Here is a 21,399-nt window from a genome sequence, read left to right as displayed (position 1 = left end):
TCGTGGTAAGCACGTAGAATGTACGTCGGAGCTTGGGACATCTCTTAGCGGCTCGTAACGCTAACGGCAGGTACTCGGGAAATGCGGTAAGCTCGTGAAGACTCGTGAAGATTTTTCAACATGTTGTAAAATGTCCACGGGAGCCCCGAGTACCTACGAGCAGCTATTACCGTAATTCGCCGAGTTAGGGCAAACTCGGGAGAACTCTTGAATTAGCTCGTACAGTAGGACAGCCCCATTAAGTTAGAGGGTGATAAAGTGTGGGCCGTCCCTTCAGTCTGGACCAACCATCAATATTATTCCGAAGATGGACACAAAAAGCTGGAGTAACTCAGCGGGTCAGACAGGAAAGGAATAGGTGACCTTTCGGGTCGAGACCCTTCTTCAGACTGAGAGTCAGGGGATATAAATGGTGATATAGAGAGACATGGAACAAATGAATGAAAGATATGCAAAAAAGTAATGATAATAAAGGGAATGGGCCATTGTTACCTGTGTGCTAGGTGAAAATAAGTTGCAGACAATGAGACTCAACAAGATGACTTTAAAACCAGTACAACAAATTGGGAGGGGGAGGAGTAAGAGGGAATGCAAAGGTTCCTTGAAGATGGAGAAGTCAATGTTCACACCGCTGGGGTGTAAGCTCCCCAAGTGAAATATGAGGTGCTGTTCCTCCAATTTGCACTGGGCCTCACTCTGACAATGGAGGAGGCCCAGGACAGAAAGGTCAGAGTGGGAATGGGAGGGGGAGTTAAAGTGTTTGGCAACAGGGAGATCGGGTAGGTCCAGGCGGACTGAGCGAAGGTGTTCAGTGAAACGATCGCCCAGTCTGCGCTTGGTCTCGCCGATGTATAAGAGTCCACACATGGAACTATATTATTCTCTCTATCTTCCCATCTGTTTTCTGTTACTCACCAACATACTAAGGGTGGTTTACACAGGCCACTTAAACAGCTTTGGGAAGTGGGAGGAAACCTGGAGCACCCAGAAGAAACCCACACAATCACAGGGAGAATGTGTTGGAAAGAACTACAGAAGCTGGTTTAAATCGAAGATAGACACAAAATGCTGGAGTAACTCGGCGGGACAGCCAGCATCCCTGGAGAGAAGGAATGGGTGACATTTTGAGGTCGTGCAAACTCCATACAGCCAGTGAGAAAGGTCAGAATTGAACCTCTGGCTAATGAACTATTCAATTGTCAACCCCTTGGCCGTGTTTACAAGCCTTTTGATTTGACTTGTGTTGGTATTGCTGAAATGGTGCTTGAAGCCTGCATTGAATTGTTGCCTTCTGATCTAACAAGCTATCACCAACCCACATTTTTATAGTCAGGGCTTTAGAATGGTTAGTTCTAGACAAAGATATTATTTTTTAGAACATGTAGGAAGAGTTTCATATTTTGAGCTGTAATTGGTTTCTGATCAACCCTTTAACTCTTTGCTACCTCTAAACTTGTCATAAAAATTGCTAACATTGAATATTATTTTTTAATATTAATTTTCCAAACAATTGCTAACACTGTTCATTTAAATATGAACTGAGTGGAATGAAAACCGAGATGAGAAGAACTTTTTTCACACAGAGAGTGGTGAATCTCTGGAACTCTCTGCCACAGAGGGTAGTTGAGGCCAGTTCATTGGCTATATTTAAGAGGGAGTTAGATGTGGCCCTTGTGGCTAAGGGGATCAGGGGGTATGGAGAGAAGGCAGGTACGGGATACTGAGTTGGATGATCAGCCATGATCATATTGAATGGCGGTGCAGGCTCGAAGGGCCGAATGGCCTACTCCTGCACCTAATTTCTATGTTTCTATGTTTCTATAAAACCAGAGATAGACACAAACAGCTGGAGCAACTCAGTGGGACAGACAGCATCTCTGGAGAGAAGGAATGGGTGACGTTCGGGTCGAGACCCTTTTTAAGACTTTCAATAAAGCCAGAGATCTCTTTGTGCAGAAATTTACATTTGACTGCCTTTGAAGGTGGACATTAGCCCAACTATGCTAGAGACATATCACAAAGACATATCTTTAATATGCAAGACAATGTGGTGGTGATAGGTGATGGGTAAGGGGTGGGGCTCCCCTTTATCCATTTAATTGATCGACACTGCTTAGTAAGCTCATATCAAATTTCTCTCTCTATTCTAATGGGGCAGTAACCAATTTATTTTAACTGGATTAACCCTGTGCAAGGATAATGAAGGAAGCAACTTGATATGGGTCTGTTAGATGTTCACAGAGTAATATTGGCAACAACCGTGCCCATGCTCCAATCAACAACAAACCAGCAAGATTCAAATCATCTCCTCCCTTCCTGCTGCTTGTGCTGATTTTATTCCAGGTGAGAAACACATTATCAGGAATTATTTTTCTTCTCCATCAGGTTCTTTAAATGGTTGAAGATGAATGGAAGGTCCTCTTCAATACTGCGGAGACCTCTTGAGGATCCAGCTACAGATGTGAAGCTTGACCAATGATCAGAAAAATGGCCACTTGACTGCAATTTGTGGAAGGGTGCAGGTTGCTACAAATAACACTCCATACTTTTTTACCCTGTTCTATGTTCTCAAGAGAAGGCTGCACTTTCTTAGTTTGTTACCCGAAACAACGTGGTGTAGCGGCACCATACGTGGTGAATAAAGGTGACACGTTAGGTTGGTGCGCTAACTATAATACAATGTTGTTGTAGCTGAGCGAGGTTGTTATCTCGGGCTCAGCTACCTGTCGACTCCTCAAGGTCTCGAGGTGAGAGACCTTAAGTACCAGGACACTCCCTCTAGCCCATGACGTCACGTGCCCGCCCTCGTATCTCCTGACGAGGGTTCGAGCATGAGTGGCCCGTGTTTAGGCTGATGCCACAGGACCCCACCCACAGAACTGGAGGAAGGTGGGTAGTTTTAACCCAACTGCAAGTTGGAAGACTCCTAGGAATGGAGTGAATGTTTGATTTCGATCTGCCCGATATTCAGTCTATTGACGATGCACGATCCAAATTATTCCCTAAATAGCTCAAAAGTTTCACTTTGTCAAATGAAAAGTTGCTACAAGGCAAATGAAGATGAGAGGTACAGGAAGTTATAGAAGAAATGAACAAGGAGGGGAAATCTTTGGAAGTGCATTAACCACTGGCTATTGGACCAGGACTGAATCTGATCAGATAATAATTTCTTTATGTTAGGGTTACTAGCATGGGTTAAACGTATGACTGAGAGAAAGTCAAATTCGTCTCATTTAAACTCATTCTTCAAGAATAAGGGAGTGCAGAGACGGTTCACCAGACTGATTCCTGGGATGTCAGGACTGTCTTATGAAGAAAGACTGGATATACTTGGTTTATACTCTCTAGAATTTAGGAGATTGAGAGGGGATCTTATAGAAACTTACAAAATTCTTAAGGGGTTGGACAGGCTAGATGCAGGAAGATTGTTCCCGATGCTGGGGAAGTCCAGGACAAGGGGTCACAGCTTAAGGATAAGGGGGAAATCCTTTAAAACCGAGATGAGGAGAACTTTTTACACACAGAGAGTGGTGAATCTCTGGAACTCTCTGCCACAGAGGGTAGTTGAGGCCAGTTCATTGGCTATATTTAAGAGGAAGTTAGATGTGGCCCTTGCGGCCAAGGGGATCAGAGGGTATGGAGAGAAGGCAGGTACGGGATACTGAGTTGGATGATCAGCCATGATCATATTGAATGGCGGTGCAGGCTCGAAGGGCCGAATGGCCTACTCCTGCACCTAATTTCTATGTAATATCATTTTCCAATAGAATTTCTTACTAATTTCTTAATTAAGTTCCATCTTGTTGTGCTAACAGGCAGAGTTATCAGTAATGTTAAAGGTTTAATGTCAGAGCAAATAGATCACAAAACTGTTTGATATGTTCAAGGTGAAAAAACATTCAATGGCGCACAAATCGGGGCAGCACAGTGGTGCAGCAGTAGAGTTACTGCCTCACAGCGCCAGAGGTCCAGGTTCGATCCTGACGACGGGTGCAGTCTGTACGGAATTTGTAAATTCACCCATGTAGGTGTAGGTTTTCTCCGAGTGCTCCGGTTTCCTTCCACACTCCAAAGACGGACAGGTTTGTAGGTTAATTGGCTTCAGTAAATTGTCCTTAGTGTGAGGGATAGCACTGGTGTATGGAGGTTGCCAGTCGGGGTGGACTCGGTGGGCCGAAGGGCCTTTTTCTGCGCTGTATCTCTAAACTAAACTAAAGTCACACGACAGATTGCTTTCACCAAGTAAATAAGCCCCCAATTAAATTATACTTGTGACATTCGAGCGCAGGTGGCTAATTCTATTGCAGCGTTATGCAAAGTGTTGTGATGGTGGCGCAAATGAAAGGCAAGATGGCAAAGTAAGCTCTACCTTCCCTTAGGATCTGGGATGAGCTGCTTCCCCTCCTGCCCTGTAGGTCCTGAGATGATTGATCAGGCCCACGTGTGATCAGCAAATGCTGCTCCAAGTGAGGCAGGAGCGGGCTGACGGGGACAGCTGAGTGGGTGCCTGGTGAGGAGTTGAGCCCCTTACTGCTGTAGACGCCAGATCCTCAATGCCATTCTGAATGCTCCCTTCTACTCTTTGAGAGATTACAGGCTAAGAATTTCTGAACTCACTGGCGTATGTTCAAAGGTCAAAAGCTCAAGTCTGCCATACAGTGGAAGCAGCATCAAGGATATTTTTAAGGCAGTAGATGATAGATAAAGATAATAGCACCACTACCTTGTAGCCCTTGTGGCTAAAGGGATCAGGGGGTATGGAGAGAAGGCAGGGATGGGATACCGAGTTGGATGAACAGCCATGATCATATTGAATGGCGGTGCAGGCTCGAAGGGCCGAATGGCCTACTCTTGCACCTATTTTCTATGTTTCTACTACAGGATGGAAAGCGGAGTTGAGATTTCACTCCGATCAGCCATGATCTGATTACAGACTGGAGAAGGTTCCAGAAGGTCCAAATGGCCTACTCTTTATTTCTCTGTTTAAATGATCAGTTGTGGCTAAACCATTGTCTTGGAAGGAGATTGTACTCTATGCACTTATTAATAAACCCCCAAATCCTTGCATTTTCAACCACATTCTCAGCCCTTGCCCCTCCTAATAAACTGCACAGTCATCATCAGACCTACCAGAACAGCAGTAGTGAGGTTTCCTGCAAGGACCTTAGTCCCAGGTCTCTTCCATACCCCGCAACACTGCTCTCTCTCCCCATCCCCCCACTCGCAACAAGGGCAGAGTCCCCCTAATCCTCACCTTTCACCCCACCAGCCGTCACATACAAAAGGTAATCCTCCGTCAGTTTCGCCACCTCCAACGTGACCCCACCACTCGCCACATCTTCCCATCTCCCCCCATATCTGCCTTCCGCAAAGACCGCTCCCTCCATAACTCCCTTGTCAATTCTTCCCTTCCCGGGCACTTTCCCTTGCAACCGCAAGAGATGCAACACTTGACCCTTTACCTCCCCCCTCGACTCCGTTCAAGGACCCAAGCAATCGTTCAGGTGCGACAGAGGTTTACCTGCATCTCCTCCAACCTCATCTATTGCGTCCGCTGCTCTAGATGTCAGCAGATCTATATCGGTGAGACCAAGCGGAGGTTGGGCGATCGTTTCGCCGAACACCTCCGCTCGGTCCGCAATAACCTAGCTGACCTCCCGGTGGCTCAGCACTTCAACTCCCCCTCCCACTCCATCTCCGACCTCTCTGTCCTGGGTCTCCTCCATGGCCACAGCGAGCAGCACCGGAAATTGGAGGAACAGCACCTCATATTCCGTTTGGGGAGTCTGCATCCTGGGGGCATGAACATCGAATTCTCCCAATTTTGTTAGTCCTTGCTGTCTCCTCCCCTTCCTCAGCCTTTGGGCTCCTCCTCCTTTTTCCTTTCTTGTCCCCGCCCCCGATCAGTCTGAAGAAGGGTTTCGGCCCAAAACGTTGCCTATTTCCTTCGCTGCTGCACCCGCTGAGTTTCTCCAGCTTTTTTGTGCACCTTAGTCCCAGCTCTGTTGTGGTCCAATCTAACAGGACTGCACAGGCCCCACTTCCCACAGAATTGTTCTTAAGGCCCCGGAAATCTAAACTCCACCTTCCTGCATTATCTCCCAGCTACACGTTCGTTGGTACTTTGTTCCATTGTATGTTTCAATTATCCTCCTTACTTCCATGCACACCAGCACATGGTGTAGGGAGTAAACCAAAGATTACCACCATCAAGGTCCTGATTCTTAAACTCTTTCCTATCTTAAAATCTACCTTCTTTAACCTATGCAGCTGAAAGAATAGGTGGATTTCAAAGGACCATGCAACCACACTGGGTCTTTATCTGCATCAGTGTAACGAAGATGCTGACAGGAGTAGAACTACTAAAAGCCAAATAGGAGTTGGATTTGTATCATGATATAGAAGTAGGGTGATTAATTCTGAGCTTTGGCCCAAAATTGCATTGGCTATCTTTTCAGAGATACAGCCTGGAAACAGGCCCTTCGGCCCACCGCAACCGTGCCGACCAGCAATCACCCTGTACACGAACAATATAGCACTATCCTGCACACTAGGAATGATTTACAATATTACCAAAGCCAATTAACCTACAAACCTGTACGTCTCTGGAGTGTGGGAGGAAAGCGGAGCACTCAGAGAAAACCCAAGAGGTCACAGGGAGAATGTACAAAATCCAAACTGACAGCACCCATAGTCAGGATCTGGCCCGGGTCTCTGGTGCTGTAAGGCAACAACTCTACTGCTGCGCCACTGTGCCACCACACTTACTAAGCTTTGTTTATCTACACGAGAGATTAAAATAGTCTTTAAAGATAGATGCATGCAGCATTTAAAGTTTCGGTGATATATTCCATGATGAGTGAATTTTGTTGGGGAAATTCTGAATGGTGGAGTCATTGCACAAACACATTGTAGATTTCAATGGATCGCGTCACACTAGCAGTCATTCTTTGCATCCATTTTAGAAACTGCATGGAAACAGGGACTAAAAAAGGATTCTGAACTGAGATGAAGGACAATTTGACCCTTTTAAGATGTAATCTGAGATCCAATTTTTTAGATCCAATTTGAGATGGTCGAAGGACATTTCTCCTTTCTTCTTGCACAAATGTACAGAATATAAATTAGATCTAATTAATAATGGTTATACAAATGCGGTAGAGTTTGAAATCTCAATGAGATGTTTAAAAAAAAATCACGTACTGAGGCACTGCAAAATATAAGCTGCAACCAAAAAGCTTATTGTCTGGAAAGTCGATTTCACCGCTCTCTTGTTTGGTAAATGGATATTGTGCTAATACTAATGCCTCATCATGGTAACGCTGCACAATTTGTCAAATTGGGGACATTTGTTTTTTTTATAAATTGGTTAAAGTGATTTTCATCTTGATAGACATAAATTGCTGGAGTAACTCTGCAGGTCAGGCAGCATCTCTGGAGAACAAGGATCGGGACCCTTCTTCAGACCCACCGTGATTGCTGTGTTAAAATATGACTGAGCAATTCCTAATTGAAGCTGCCTGAAGGGGTTGCAGATACTGCATCTTTGCATCTGGGAATCCTGCAGTCCTGCAGCATAAATGATTGCCATGGAGGTGAGGGAATCGCACGAGAGGATATAGTTTACCAACCCCCACACTGCCCCACCCCCCCCCCCCCCCCACCCCACGGATTAAACGTTGTGCTAATGTGACACCTTAGCTTATTATTCAGGCAGAGATATCAGAGCCATAGAAACACTTTATCTCCCACTCCCCCCCCCCCCCCCCCCTTTCTCCTCTCCTTCTCCCCCCTTCTGCACCCTCCCCTATGCCCCACGTACTCAGAGCTATTTCTCCCCTTCCCCCCCCCCTACCTACATTCCTTCCTCTGGCTTCACAATTCACAACATTTGTCTCACATTCAGATTTTCCACCCCTGGCTTCTGTCCAATCATCTGCCTATCAAAACCCCTCCTCACCTGTGCACACCTATCACCTGCAAGACTTTGTCCTGCCCCTCCTCTCTTCTAGCTTTAATCTCTCACCCCCTCCCCCCAACATACACACAATCAGTCATCAGAAGGGTCCCGACCCAAAACGTCATCTATCCATGTTCACCAGGGATGTTGCCAGTCCTGTTGAGCTCCTCCAGCGCATTTTATCTTTTTATATTGAACTGCGCTTGACTTGAAAGTCTACAACAGGAAGAGCCAGCAATGCTGCAACATACATGCACACCATTGTACACTTAGACTGGCACATGCAGGTGATAGTCAGGACACTATAACTCACGTCACCTCTCCAATTTCTTGCGCTCTTGGGCAGAGCAGTTACCATACAAAGCTGTGATTCACCTGTATAGGTTCCTTTCTATGGTGCATCTGTAGAAATTGGTAAGAGCCATTTGTGACATGCTGAGCCTTTTGAGGACGTTGATGTGTTTGGGTGCTTTCTTGGCCATTGCGTCAATATGGTTGGGCCGCGGCAAATTGTTGGTAGATATTCCACTTCAGCACCATTGATACAGACTGGGGCATATGCTCCTCCATTAAGTTGATGACCAGTTCCTTTGTTTTATTGACATTGAGAGATTGTTGTTTTGACACCATGCTACTAACCTTTCTCTCATTCTTATACACCGTCTCGTCATAATTTGAGATCCAGCTCACTGCAGAGATATACAAACTCATAAATGGACAATAATGAAGGGCTTGTCATCTATCCTTAAGGGCCTGTCCCACTGTACGAGGTAATGCAAGAGTTTTTCCCGGGTTTACCCTGATTAGAACTCAGAAAATTACGGTAATAGCCGCTCATAGGAACTCGGAGCTCTCGTGGACATTTTTCAGCATGTAGAAAAAACTTCACGAGCTTACTGCCTTTCCCGAGTACCTGCCGTTAGCGTTACGAGCCGCTAAGTGACGTCATGAGCTCCGACGTACCCGCTACGTACATTCTACGTACTTACCACAAATTGGATTTTTTTTAAACTCGGAGGAGCTCTTGGGTAAACTTGTATAGTGGGACAGCCCCTTTACAGATTGACCTCTATGACTCAGGAAGTCAAAGATCCAGTTGCAGAGGGGAGTGCTGACTTCTAGATCCATGAGTTTGGAGATGAGTTTGTTTGCTCATTCTAACGATACTTTATCAATGAAAATATCAGCAGATCATATCCACTGTTGAAATCAGTGTTAATTGATCAAAATAATCTTTACTGAGTAGGAGATTGGTTTAAAGAGAGCTCTTTTAGTTTAGGTACATGTAGGACATTTTCCCTTCTCAGTTTAGTTTATTGTCGTGTGTACAGTGAAAAGCGTTTGTTGGGTGCTATCCAGTCAGTGGAGAGACAAAACATGATTACAATTGAACCACTTACAGTGTATAGATACATGGTAAGGGAATAATGTCTAGTGCAAGGTGAAGCCAGCAAAGTCCGATCAAGGATAGTCCAATGTCACCAATGAGTTCGATAACAGTTCTAATAACGCTGCTGTAAAACATAAATGGCATTAAAAGGTCTACTATCCTCAAGCCTTTTATTATCACAATGCCAGTGACTTGTGTTTTAACAGTGGACAAGTGGCAGCTAAACCTCACCCTACGCATGCACAATCTCTAAACACCTATTGACATCTACTAACTCAGCTGAGATAAGGAACCTGGCGTCCTCCTGTATTAGTGTTGAATATACGGTCCAAGAAAACTCACCAAAAGTGCACACTGGAGCAAAGTTCATGACATAAGATAGACTATATTTGCAGAACCAAAATATATATATCCAACCAAGACCTCAACGGTGGAACAAGCGGAGGACAATGGCTGCCCTGAGTGGACTGTCACGACGGCTGGGAAGGCGGATGAAGGCCGCAGCAGAAAAGGGTCTCCGGTCGCCTTGGACTCCATGCCACTGGATCCTGACCCAGATCTGTCAAGGACCGTGGGGTGGCTGTCTGTGCACCAGTATCCCCACGTATAGATACATGGATACATAGAAAATAGGTGCAGGAGGAGGCCATTCGGCCCTTCAAGCCAGCACCGCCATTCATTGTGATCATGGCTGATTGTCCCCTATCAATAACCCATGCCTGCCTTCTCCCCATATCCCTTGACTCCATTAGCCCCTAGAGCTTTATCTAACTCTCTCTTAAATCCATCCTGTGGCTTGGCCTCCACTGCCCTCTGTGGCAGGAAATTCCATAAATTCACAACTCTCTGGGTGAAAACGTTTTTTTCTCACCTCAGTCTTAAATGACCTCCCCTTTCACATGCTATCTGGACTACACGTCTTCCCACCCTGCCCCCTGTAAAGGACTCCATCCCCTACTCCCAATTCCTCCGCCTACGCCGCATCTGCTCCCAGGATGAGACGTTCCACACCAGGGCATCGGAAATGTCCTCGTTCTTCAGGGAACGGGGATTCCCCTCCACCACCATAGATGAGGCTCGCACCAGGGTCTCATCCATACCCCGCAACACTGCTCTCTCTCCCCATCCCCGCACTCGCAACAAGGGCAGAGTCCCCCTAGTCCTCACCTTTCACCCCACCAGCCGGCAAATACAACAAATAATCCTCCGCCATTTCCGCCACCTCCAACGTGACCCCACCACTCGCCACATCTTCCCATCTCCCCCTATGTCTGCCTTCCGCAAAGACCGCTCCCTCCGCAACTCCCTTGTCAATTCTTCCCTTTCCTCCCGTACCACCCCCTCCCCGGGCACTTTCCGTTGCAACCGCAAGAAATGCAACACCTGTCCCTTCACCTCTCCCCTCGACTCCATTCAAGGACCCAAGCTGTCGTTCCAGATGCGACAAAGGTTCACCTGTATCTCCTCCAACCTCATCTACTGCATCCGCTGCTCTAGATGTCAGCTGATTTACATCGGGGAGACTAAGCGGAGGTTGGGCGATTGTTTCGCCGAACACCTCCGCTCAGTCCCCAATAACCTACCTGAACTCCCGGTGGCTCTTCAACTCCCCCTCCCATTCCCAATCCGACCTCTCTGTCCTGGGTCTCCTCCATTGCCAGAGTGAGCAACACCGGAAATTGGAGGAACAGCACCTCATATTCCGCTTGGGTTGCTTGCGTCCGGATGGCATGAACGTTGAATTCTCCCAGTTTTGCTAGCCCTTGCTGTCTCCTCCCCTTCCTTAACCCTCGAGCTGTCTCCTCCCATCCCCCCGCCCTCGGGCTCCTCCTCCTCCCTTTTTCTTTCCTTCTCCCCCCCACCCCCCATCAGTCTGAAGAAGGGTTTTGGCCCGAAACGTTTCCTATTTCCTTCGCTCCATAGATGCTGCTGCACCCGCTGAGTTTCTCCAGCATTTTTGTGTACCTTCCCCTTTATCTAAGACTGTGGCCCCTGATTCTGGACTTGCCCAACATTGAACAAAGGCACGCGGAGGCATCCTCCACATAGGGAATAGCACCCTGGAGACACCCATGGTCAGCCATGACTGAAGGGGGCCTAAGAAGATTTGCAGAGGATGCCAGATAATTCTCAGTAAATCACAAGACACCAGTGCTCTTGGAAAATGTTGACATCAGATACCGAAAGGAATCAGATTCTAATAGTAGTTTATGAATGAAATTTGAATTGCAACATTACAATCACCTAATCTGTTATCACTGATAAAATATATATAATATGACAGTAAATTTTCTTTTCAAATTGATTTCCCCACCACAGCCATGCAGTCCAACTGTCTATATTTTCCCCACGGTGTTTTTTAAACCACTATTTGGAGACGACAGCAGCCGACACGCCACGCATCACAAAAAAACATTCATGACATAAAATTGATGGTGCTGTTTGATTACTAATCATAGATTTTTGGAGAGTATTTCTTAAACAGTTCCTAAACAGATTATGCCACAATATTGTACATTATAACCATTAAAGCATTAGACATATTTACAAACAATGCATAGTAGAAGAACGAGGTGCAATAACACTTATGAAACATTGATGCTAGATGATAATGCTGCAAGACTATTTAAAGAGGAGGGAGTCATCCTGACTTTTATCACTCACTCAATATCATGAAAACATATTACTCTGCTCATTGCTGCTTGTGAGAACTTGCTCTTCACAATCTGACTGCCATGTTTCGAATATATTACGAATAGTGAAAGGCCTGGATAGAGTGGATGTGGAGAGGATGTTTCCAATAGTGGGAGAATCTAGGACTAGAGGTCATAGCCTCAAAAATAAAAGGATGTACCTTTAGGAAGGAGATAAGAAGGAATTTATTTCGAGGGTGGTGCATCTATGGAATTAATTGCCACAGAAGGCTGTGGAGGCCAAGTCAATAGATATCTTTAAGGCAGAGATTGATAGATTCTTGATTAATATGGTTGTCAGGGGTTGTGGGGCGAAAGCAGGAGAATGAGGTTGCGAGAGAAAGGTAAATCAGCCATGAATGAATGGCAGAGTAGACTTGATGGGCCAAATGGCCTAATTCTGCTCCTTGAACTTATTGCACCAGTGACTACATTTCAAACAAGTACTTCATTGGCCTATGGTCATGGAGAGCGCTCTAACATCCTCCTTGATAACCAGGTGTACACCTCTACTTTAACCCCACGGTACACCTGTTATAGAGTGAACTGTGGCAGATCGGTCATGTGGTGAAAGTACCACATGTTCATGGTCTCGGTTTAATAATAGTATTTGGTGCTTCACTCTGACAAAGTTCATCAGGTTATCCATTGATCTGTGGTGACTCCCACCACTTACTGTGGCATAATTAATGCTCTACCTTCACAAGGATCATTTCTCATGGTGTCACTCAGGTGATAAGACATCGGTAAATAGCAGCATGGCAGCAAGGATGTTCTCAAAGCCTTCCTGAAGCAATGACCGACTCTTGGGAATCCCTGGCCCTGATCGCTCACAGTGGTGAAGGAATGTTAGGCATGATGTTGAGAACCTCATGTCCACTGGGTGCACACAGAATCCCTGCGTAAGTGGTGGAAGGATTCCACCAACTCACAAACTGCCCACCAGCCTGTGCCGTCAGCTCCCTCTCCACCCTTCTGTGGAAGGGTCTCGATGCCAGATATCGGCCTCAGCATTCACAAAGCCAGAGAGGAAGCAAGTCAACCTCAATCCCAAGTGACAAGGAGTGCAGAAGCTCACAGCAGCATGGTGTGAGCTTCAGACCTCACGTTGATGCAGCAATGTTCCAAAATGATGTTTATCTGTTTTAGGCAATTCACAATACTGTAGGACTTGTCCAGCCTCATATTTAAACATTGGAAAACTGTCTCTGCCGCTTAACTCCCTTCTGATAAGAAATAATCAGTTAATGATCATCTACAGTCCTACAAAGATGTGGCTCAAGTGAAAAATTATTAAGGTATAATTTCCCGCTGACAGAGTGTCTGGTCATCAGACTGTATTACGTATGGACTTAAATGGAAGCAACAAGTGCTTAATGTTACTAAGCCCATCCTATCAATTGGTTACACATTCAATTGGTTACACATTCATTGGTTGCACCTAGTGCTGGAAACTAGGCAAAGAAATGTTGGCTTGTTATAACTTTAGGGAATTATATAAATATGAGTTAAATCTGGAAACTGAGTTAGCCTGACTACATTTCTAGTTTGTACCTTAGAAATGTTAAATTGATAGGCTATTTTTGTAAACTATTTTCTCCTTTTAAGCTGTGTTCCTGGCATTTGTTTGAGGTTTTAAAAGCAAGCACAATTAGCATGGGACACAAGTGAAGTTAAAAACCAGGCTCGTCTCTTCTTCTGTCTTCATAAAAAGTCCTGTTGCTTCCTTTCAAATGGCATTTTCCACAATGACTATGAAGATGTAGAACGATGAGAGAACACGGGTTGTTGCTGGGGAGAGACTCTGGATGGTTGTTCCTGAACTCGCATTACAGTCAGTTATTTCCTCAGACATCGACTTTCCTGGAGAAGCCTTCGGTTTGCCAACATGATCACAATCCTGCAGTGGAGAGAAACACTCGGTAATCACAGCCTGAGGTAGATCAAACACTCGGATTGCTGCATGGTGCATCAGAACCACTCAGTTCAGCTCTGGGCTAAGGACTTGTAGTTCACTAAGCCAGCCAACCTATTTTCTGAAAGGGTAAAACTGAATGGCAGCCAACATGCATCTGATGCAAGATATTTGTCAAATTGGAAAGGGTACAGGGAAGATTTACAAGGATGTTGCCAGGACTTGAGGGTCTGAACTATAGGGAGAGGTTGAGCTGGCTAGAACTCTATTCTTTGGAGCACAGGTGGATGAGGGGTGATCTTATAGTGGTGTATAAAATCATGAAAGGAATAGGTAGATGTACAGAGTGGGAGAAATTGGAAACCAATAGACAATAGGTGCAGGAGTAGGCCATTCGGTAGAGGACATAGGTATTAGGTGAAGGGGAAAGATTTAATATGAATCATAGAAACATAGAAAATAGGTGCAGGAGGCGTCCATTCGGCCCTTCGAGCCAGCACCGCCATTCATTGTGATCATGGCTGATCGTCCCCTATCAATAACTCGTGCCTGCCTTCTCCCCATATCCCTTGACTCCACTAGCCCCTAGAGCTCTATCTAACTCTCTCTTAAATCCATCCAGTGACTTGGCCTCCACTGCCCTCTGTGGCAGGGAATTCCATAAATTTGCAACTCTCTGGTTGCAAAAGTTCTCTCTCACCTCAGTCTTAAATGACCTCCCCTTTATTCTAAGACTGTGGCCCCTGGTTCTGGACTCGCCCAACATTGGGAACATTTTTCCTGCATCTAGCTTGTCCAGTCCATTTATAATTTTATATATTTCTATAAGATATCCCATCATCCTTCTAAACTCCAGTGAATACAAGCCTAGTCTTTTCAATCTTTCCTCATATGACAGTCCCGCCATCCCAGGGATCAATCTCGTGAACCTACGCTGCACTGCCTCAATCACAAGGATGTCCTTCCTCAAATTAGACCAAAACTGTACACAATACTCCAGATGTGGTCTCACCAGAGTCCTATACAACTGCAGAAGAACCTCTTTACTCCTGTACTGAAATCCTCTTGTTATGAAGGGGTAACTTTTTCACACAAAAGGTGGTGGGTGTATGGAACGAGCTGCTAGAGGAGGTAGTTGAGGCAGGGACTATCGCAATTTTTAAGAAATAATTAGGCAGATACATAGATCGGATACGTTTAGACTAGAGGGATATGGGCCAAACGCAGGCAAGTGGGACTAGTGTAGATGGGACATGTTGGTCGGTGTGGGAAAGTTGGGCTGAAGTGCCTGTTTCTACATTGTATGACTCCATATTTCTATTGTTAATGTACTGGAGCTCCACAGGCCAAACAATGAACCTTGCCATACACGTGGATTCAGCTGTTCTCAAATGTGTGTTTCAAAACTACACTGTCTGGGTGAAAAACCACTGGGGAGGCACGCAGTTATATCTAACAATTAAGTTATAGGAGGTAGACGCAAAATGCTGGAGTAACTCAGTGGGACAGGCAGCATCTCTGTAGAGAAGGAAATGGGCAACGTTTTGGGTCGAGACCCTTCTTCAGATGCAAGTTGGTTGGTGCATTGCATCAGGTAAGGGTATATTCATTTCTCAGACCTGCTTATTCACCTGGGTAACTGACATATCTATGAAGGAGCCTCAGTCCTCAATATGGATGTTACCCCATTAGAGAGGGTAAGATGTGGGTCCACACTCACAATGCCATTGTGTGTGGCACTATAGGGTCGCGCTGTTGTTTCACTGCTCGGACCACCTGGGTTGGATTATGACCTCTGTGCTTTCTACACATTCTCATTGTGACCACATTGGGTTTCTCCCGGATACTCCAGTTCGCCCCCAAGTCCCAAAGACATACGCTGTTCAGGCTAAATGCACACCGTAAATTTCCCCTTGTGCAGGAGGAAGACGGAAGTACCAGTGAGGTATTAACATGCAAGGTGAGAGAATATACTTCGAGAAAATAAGTGGGGCGGCTGGAATGATGGGACTGTTCTCAATGGCATTGACTCAATGGATCAAATGGTCTCTTTCTATCTCATGAGGAAGTGGATATTATGAGTTTGGCCAAAGCGTCGGAGTCTAAGGATGACATGAGGATATAATGGAGATCAAAGAGCCACCATGTGGTTAAACACAAAACAAGAAATCATCTTGATCCAATTAACTAATAGCACTAATGCAAGGTTTAAGAGGAAAACCAGTTATATGCCCATTAACTATTGTGTTCAACATGTCAAATATTGAAAATGTCTCTAATCCAATAACTTTAAGGTGAGAGGGCTAAGTTTAAAGAGATGTGTGAGCTGAGTTTTTGTTTTACATAGAGGAAGGTGAGAGCCTGGGAAACAGTGATGTGTATGGTGGTTGAAGCAGATACGATAGTGGCATTTACCACTTTGGATAGGCACATGTATGTGCAGGGAATGGATAGATATGGATCATATGCAGGCAGATAGGAGTTGGTCTTGCATCTTGTTAGGCACAGACATTGTGGGCTGAGGAGCATGTTGTTGTGCTGTACTGTCAAAGCTAAAAGCAAACCTGTTTTTATTACTGATTCACAAAGTGGTTGAACATCCTAAAGTTTAATTAAAAATATCTTCCAAGAACAGCACTCATGTCAGAAAAGGAGATCAGAGTGAGCTTTACCATATTCGAGTCCAGTTTGACTAATGGACTAGTATTACTGTTTGTCCCGTCCTCGTCTGGGAAGTTGAACGATAATTGTTGAATAGATGTTACTGCAGGGTATTCATTATCTGATGTGCGAAACACTGTAGAGCTGTACCAATTAATAGAATTTCCTGAAAGAGATCAAACCATGTCAACATCAGGCAAAATAAAGGACATAAATGTTTTGATGCAGGGATTTTTGCTCCATCTATCACCCGACAACAGATTTGGAGACAGCTCAGCCACCAGTCTATTGAAGCCACGATAAACAACATGGAATGTGTTGTCTATCTTGGAACATTGAAAAATCAGAGCAAATCTGGGGATGGAAGATATCTGAAACAAAAACAGAAAATGCTGGAAAGATGTCAAGCAGCATTCAATAAAGCAGAAACCGAGTAAACACATCATAAACATTAACTCGTGTTTCTCTTTTCATTAATGTTCACTTAGCTGTAGAGTGTTTCCACCATTGTCTGTTTTTATTTTCATGAACCAACACTGATTTTGGCCACTGGCTCGCCAGTGTCGAATTTAAAGAACATGATCGAAGCAGCTTAGTCAGATTGATGTGATGCAAAACATAGTTTACACAGCTATCTTAACAACTGAGGGCTCATTTCAATGTCCTAGTTTCAGACAAAGTTGCCCATGTTGAACAGAAACACATTCTCCTCTAAATCTAATCTTTATATGCGTGTATATACTGATTTTTTTTTCAGAATTGATGGGTTAATGTGAATGTTTCATCAATTTGGAATGCATCTCAGGTCTGATGCAGTTGACCACAATCTCCTAAAGTACTCTGTTCATTAGAGGTATGCCAAGGTCTAGAAATAATTTAAGCAATAAAGGAAGATCATCTGTCAATTAGACTGATATCCAAATAGCTGGGCTCCGCATTCATGGCTCATACACTTTTGACTAGCTTTCTAGGTGAGGCACTCATATACTTGGCAATTTGTCTACTTTCACCTTTGGTCTTTTATTGGGATGAACAATCCAAAACAACTCAATTTGTGTTTCTGTTTAATGCAGTTAAAGCATCCCAAGGTCTTTCAGAGGATGTAGTAACGCACAAAGCACGATACCCTGTAATGTTTAAGTTAGGATGTATTTGGGTAAATAGCTAAAGGCTGATACATACAAGGAGGTTTTAAAGATTGCTTAAATGAAACGGTATCGTAGAAAGTAATTGCAGAATCTAAGAGGCAAGACAGATGAATTTATGGTAACCAGTGTCGTAGTCTGTTTTGCCCAAGAGGCTAGGTTTGAAGGAGCACAGGGATCTTAGAGAGGATGCTAGTGAGAAGAGGTTATAAAGATTGTGAGGGACAAAGTTATTGAGGGATTTTGCAACAACCAAAAAAGTAACTTAAAATAATCATAACAATTGCAACTTGACCTTACATCGTAGATTCCACTAGATACTAAACTTTTAATAATGGAACAATTAATCCTGGCTGGAGGTTACTGCTCCAGCTATTAGAGTGCAGAACATGGCTTTCTAACTTCATTAACTTTATGAGGAAATGGTTTGTGGAATCTGAAGGCCTATCCGACAAATATGGGATGAGGATGAATCATTCTGGGCTGCCTGAACCAGCGACAGAGTTGCTGCCTTACAGTGCTGGACACCCGGGTTTCATCCTGACTACAGGTGCTGTCGGCAAGGAGTTTGTATGTTCTCCCTGTGACCGCCTGGGTTTTCTCCAGATGCTCCGATTTCCTCCCACACACCAAAAATGTAAAGTTTGTAGGTCAGTTGGCTTCGGTAAAAATTGTAAATTGTCTTCAGTGTGTAGGGTAATGCTAGTATACTGGAATCACTGGTCAGTGGGCTGAAGAGCCTGTTTCCATGCTGTACCTCTAAACAATAGACAATAGATAATAGACAATAGGTGCAGGACAAGGCCGTTCGGCCCTTCGAGCCAGCACCACCATTCAATGTGATCATGGCTGATCATCCCCAATCACTACCCAGTTCCTGCCTTCTCCCCATATCCCCTGACTCCGCTATCTTTAAGAGCCCCATCTTGCTCTCTCTTGAAAGTATCCAGAGAACCGGCCTCCACCACCCACTGAGGCCAAACTCTGAACTAAATTCTAAATAATTCTGAACAGCTTTTATCCATCCTGAGCGGAGATCCTGAGGAGAGATTCGATTAAAACCATAAAGTGCTGGAGTAACTCAACGGGTCAGGCAGCATCTCTGGAGAACATAGATAGGAGTGACGTTTCGGGTCAGTGCCCTTCTTCAGTGATTGTAGTTGAGAGGAGAAAGCTGGAAAAGAGGTGGGCATGGGAGAAAGCCTGGCAAGTGAGAGGTGGATACAGGTGAGGGAGATTGATTGTCCGATGGGTGAACAAAGGCTAGACATGAAGGCGAGACAAAAGGACGTAAGATAAGGAGAAAGAGGAGTGAAATGTGAAACCAGAGGGAGGAATATAGGTGGAAGGGGATGCAGTTGAGGAGAAAGAAGTGGAATACTGGGAGAAATGGATGCACAACAGAGAAGAAAGTGGGGAAAAAGGGAAGGTGTTATGAACATTGAATTCTTCAATGTTCACACCATTGGGTTGTAAGCTACCCAAGTGGAATATGAGGTGCTGTTACAATATCTGTCCATCACTTACCAAGGCAGTTGTTGCTTGTGAAAAGGCTCAGTAGATTCTCACAATCTTCACGCTGGTTGCCACTGTGGTCACACGTACACCATATGGAGACATTAGAGCTGCTGTTGCTCATGTAGTTTGGTGTCAGAATAGTACCTAGCGTGAAAGAAAAAGCAGGCACAACAGGTACTTCTTGTTAAACGTCCACGTTATAGGCAGTAAGTACAGGAAATGCACAAATCTTCCACAAGAAATCTAAATCTTCTCTTAGTTTTGAAATAAAACTCTCAGGAGGAATGTTTAAACAGCCTAATTTGGGGATATAATGTGTCTCTGGAACATACAAGCTGCACTAAGATGAAGTTTGCTGCATCTGGGAGTAATTTCCTTGCTACTTTTCTCATGATAGTTTCCTTCCAGAAATGGGAGAGTCTAGAACCAGAGGAATCAAAGGACATACCAGAATGTAGATGGAGGAATTTCTTTAGCCAGAGGGTGGTGGATCTGTGGAATTCATTGCCACAGGCATTGGGAAATTTTAATGCGGAGATTGACAGGTTCTTGAATAGGAAGGGTATCAAAGGTTACGGGGAGAAAACAGGAGAATGGGTTGAGCGGAAAAAAAATACACCAGCCATGATTGAATGGCGGAGGAGACACAATGGGCTGAATGGCATAATTCAGCTCTTATGTCTTATAATCTTATGCAGCACAAAACTGGTCTAACTTGATCCAAATTGGCAATGGCATCAAACCTGCTGAAGCTGGCTAATATATAAAACAAAATAAAATCTACACTCTGGAGAAATAAAGGTTCCACTGAGGCACTGATTCTGTCCTAACCTCCTGTATATCCAGTCACACCACTTAACCTGGCTATCAGGGGGCCTGAAATTACAATGTGTTGTAATACCTGGCAGTGGCGGTAATTGTTGCATTACCTCATTATGAAGGGAAGTGTGATGGGTTCTCAGACTGGCCATTACATGACAATGTGTAACCTCCTCTGGTGATGATGCTTGAGAGCAAAATGTTGCTCATGATAACATAAGAACTTTAAAATGGGAGGGGATTTTTATGCCCCATCAATCTGCTGATGAGATCTTGGTTTGTATATTTTTTTCCAAAGGGCGGCACAGTGGTGCAGCGGTAGAGTTGCTGCCTCACGGCGCCAGAGAGCCGGGTTCGATCCTGACCATCTCTCTGTTCGGAGTTGGCTGTTCACTCTGAGACTATGTGGGTTTGCTCCGGGTGCTCCGGTTTCCTCCCACATTCCAAAGGCGTGCAGGTTTGGAGGCTAAGTGGCTTCTGTTTGTTGGTTCCTAGTGTGTAGGATACAACTAGTGTATGGATGATTGCTGGTTGGTACAGATTCAGTGGGCTAAAGGACCTGTTGCCATGTGTATCTCTAAATTAAAATAAAATAAACTAAAAGACTACTCAATTCAACACATTCCCCAAAGATGCCAAACAGCATCAGGAAGTTGGGGGCAGATAGAGAAATAAGGAAAGAAAAACACAATAGAATCAGGCCTTCAAGAAGTGTCACAGCCTTGATTTTAGTTTAGTTTAATTTAGTTTAGTTTAGATATACACCTTTAAAATAGAGACTTTGGCCCACCGAATCCATGGCAACCATTGATCACCTCTTCACACTAGCTCTATGTTATCCCACTTTCCCATCCATTCCCCGCACACTGGGGGCAATTTTAGAGGCCAATTAACCTACAACCCCACACATCTTTGGGACGTGGGAGGAAACCGGAACACCTGGGGCAAACCCTCAGCATGACAGCGAGAACATGCAAACTCCACACAAACAGCAGCCGAGGTTGGGATCGTATACGGGGAAAAATGGCGCGATGAGGCAAGCAGCCTACCAGTGTGCTGCCCCTATATAGGGAATGAGTTCAAGTGGAAGTTCAGGCATTGCAACACTCCACGCTTGTTTTCAACCGCTTTCCATGTATGGTGCAATAATCCAGGCAACCGCTCTGATGGACAACGAGCCCCACAGGAATTGGAGGCTGATCCTCCAACCTACCGATCTGTGTTATAGTGAACTAGTGGTTCTACTTCAAAATTAGCATTGCCACTTTGAGGAAATTAGCTTAATAAATCTGATCATT

At 44.7% G+C, this 21,399-nt stretch overlaps 1 protein-coding gene across 1 annotated transcript in view; it reads right to left on the bottom strand.

The window, feature by feature from the left end:
• Positions 1–11,540: 11,540 nt before the first annotated feature.
• LOC129701463 (GDNF family receptor alpha-4-like) overlaps positions 11,541–21,399 on the bottom strand; it is a 36,386-nt gene continuing 26,527 nt past the window's right edge. Inside the window, 3 exon segments of the mRNA XM_055642657.1 lie at positions 11,541–13,943; positions 16,631–16,785; positions 19,292–19,426. Coding sequence (XP_055498632.1) covers positions 13,773–13,943; positions 16,631–16,785; positions 19,292–19,426 — 461 coding nt within the window. The 3' untranslated portion in view covers positions 11,541–13,772.

The sequence above is a fragment of the Leucoraja erinacea genome, chromosome 11 (genome assembly GCF_028641065.1).
Source record: "Leucoraja erinacea ecotype New England chromosome 11, Leri_hhj_1, whole genome shotgun sequence".
NCBI lineage: Eukaryota > Metazoa > Chordata > Chondrichthyes > Rajiformes > Rajidae > Leucoraja > Leucoraja erinaceus.
The sequence above is the reverse complement of the archived record's forward strand: the minus strand, read 5'-3'. Positions and strand labels throughout refer to the sequence as shown.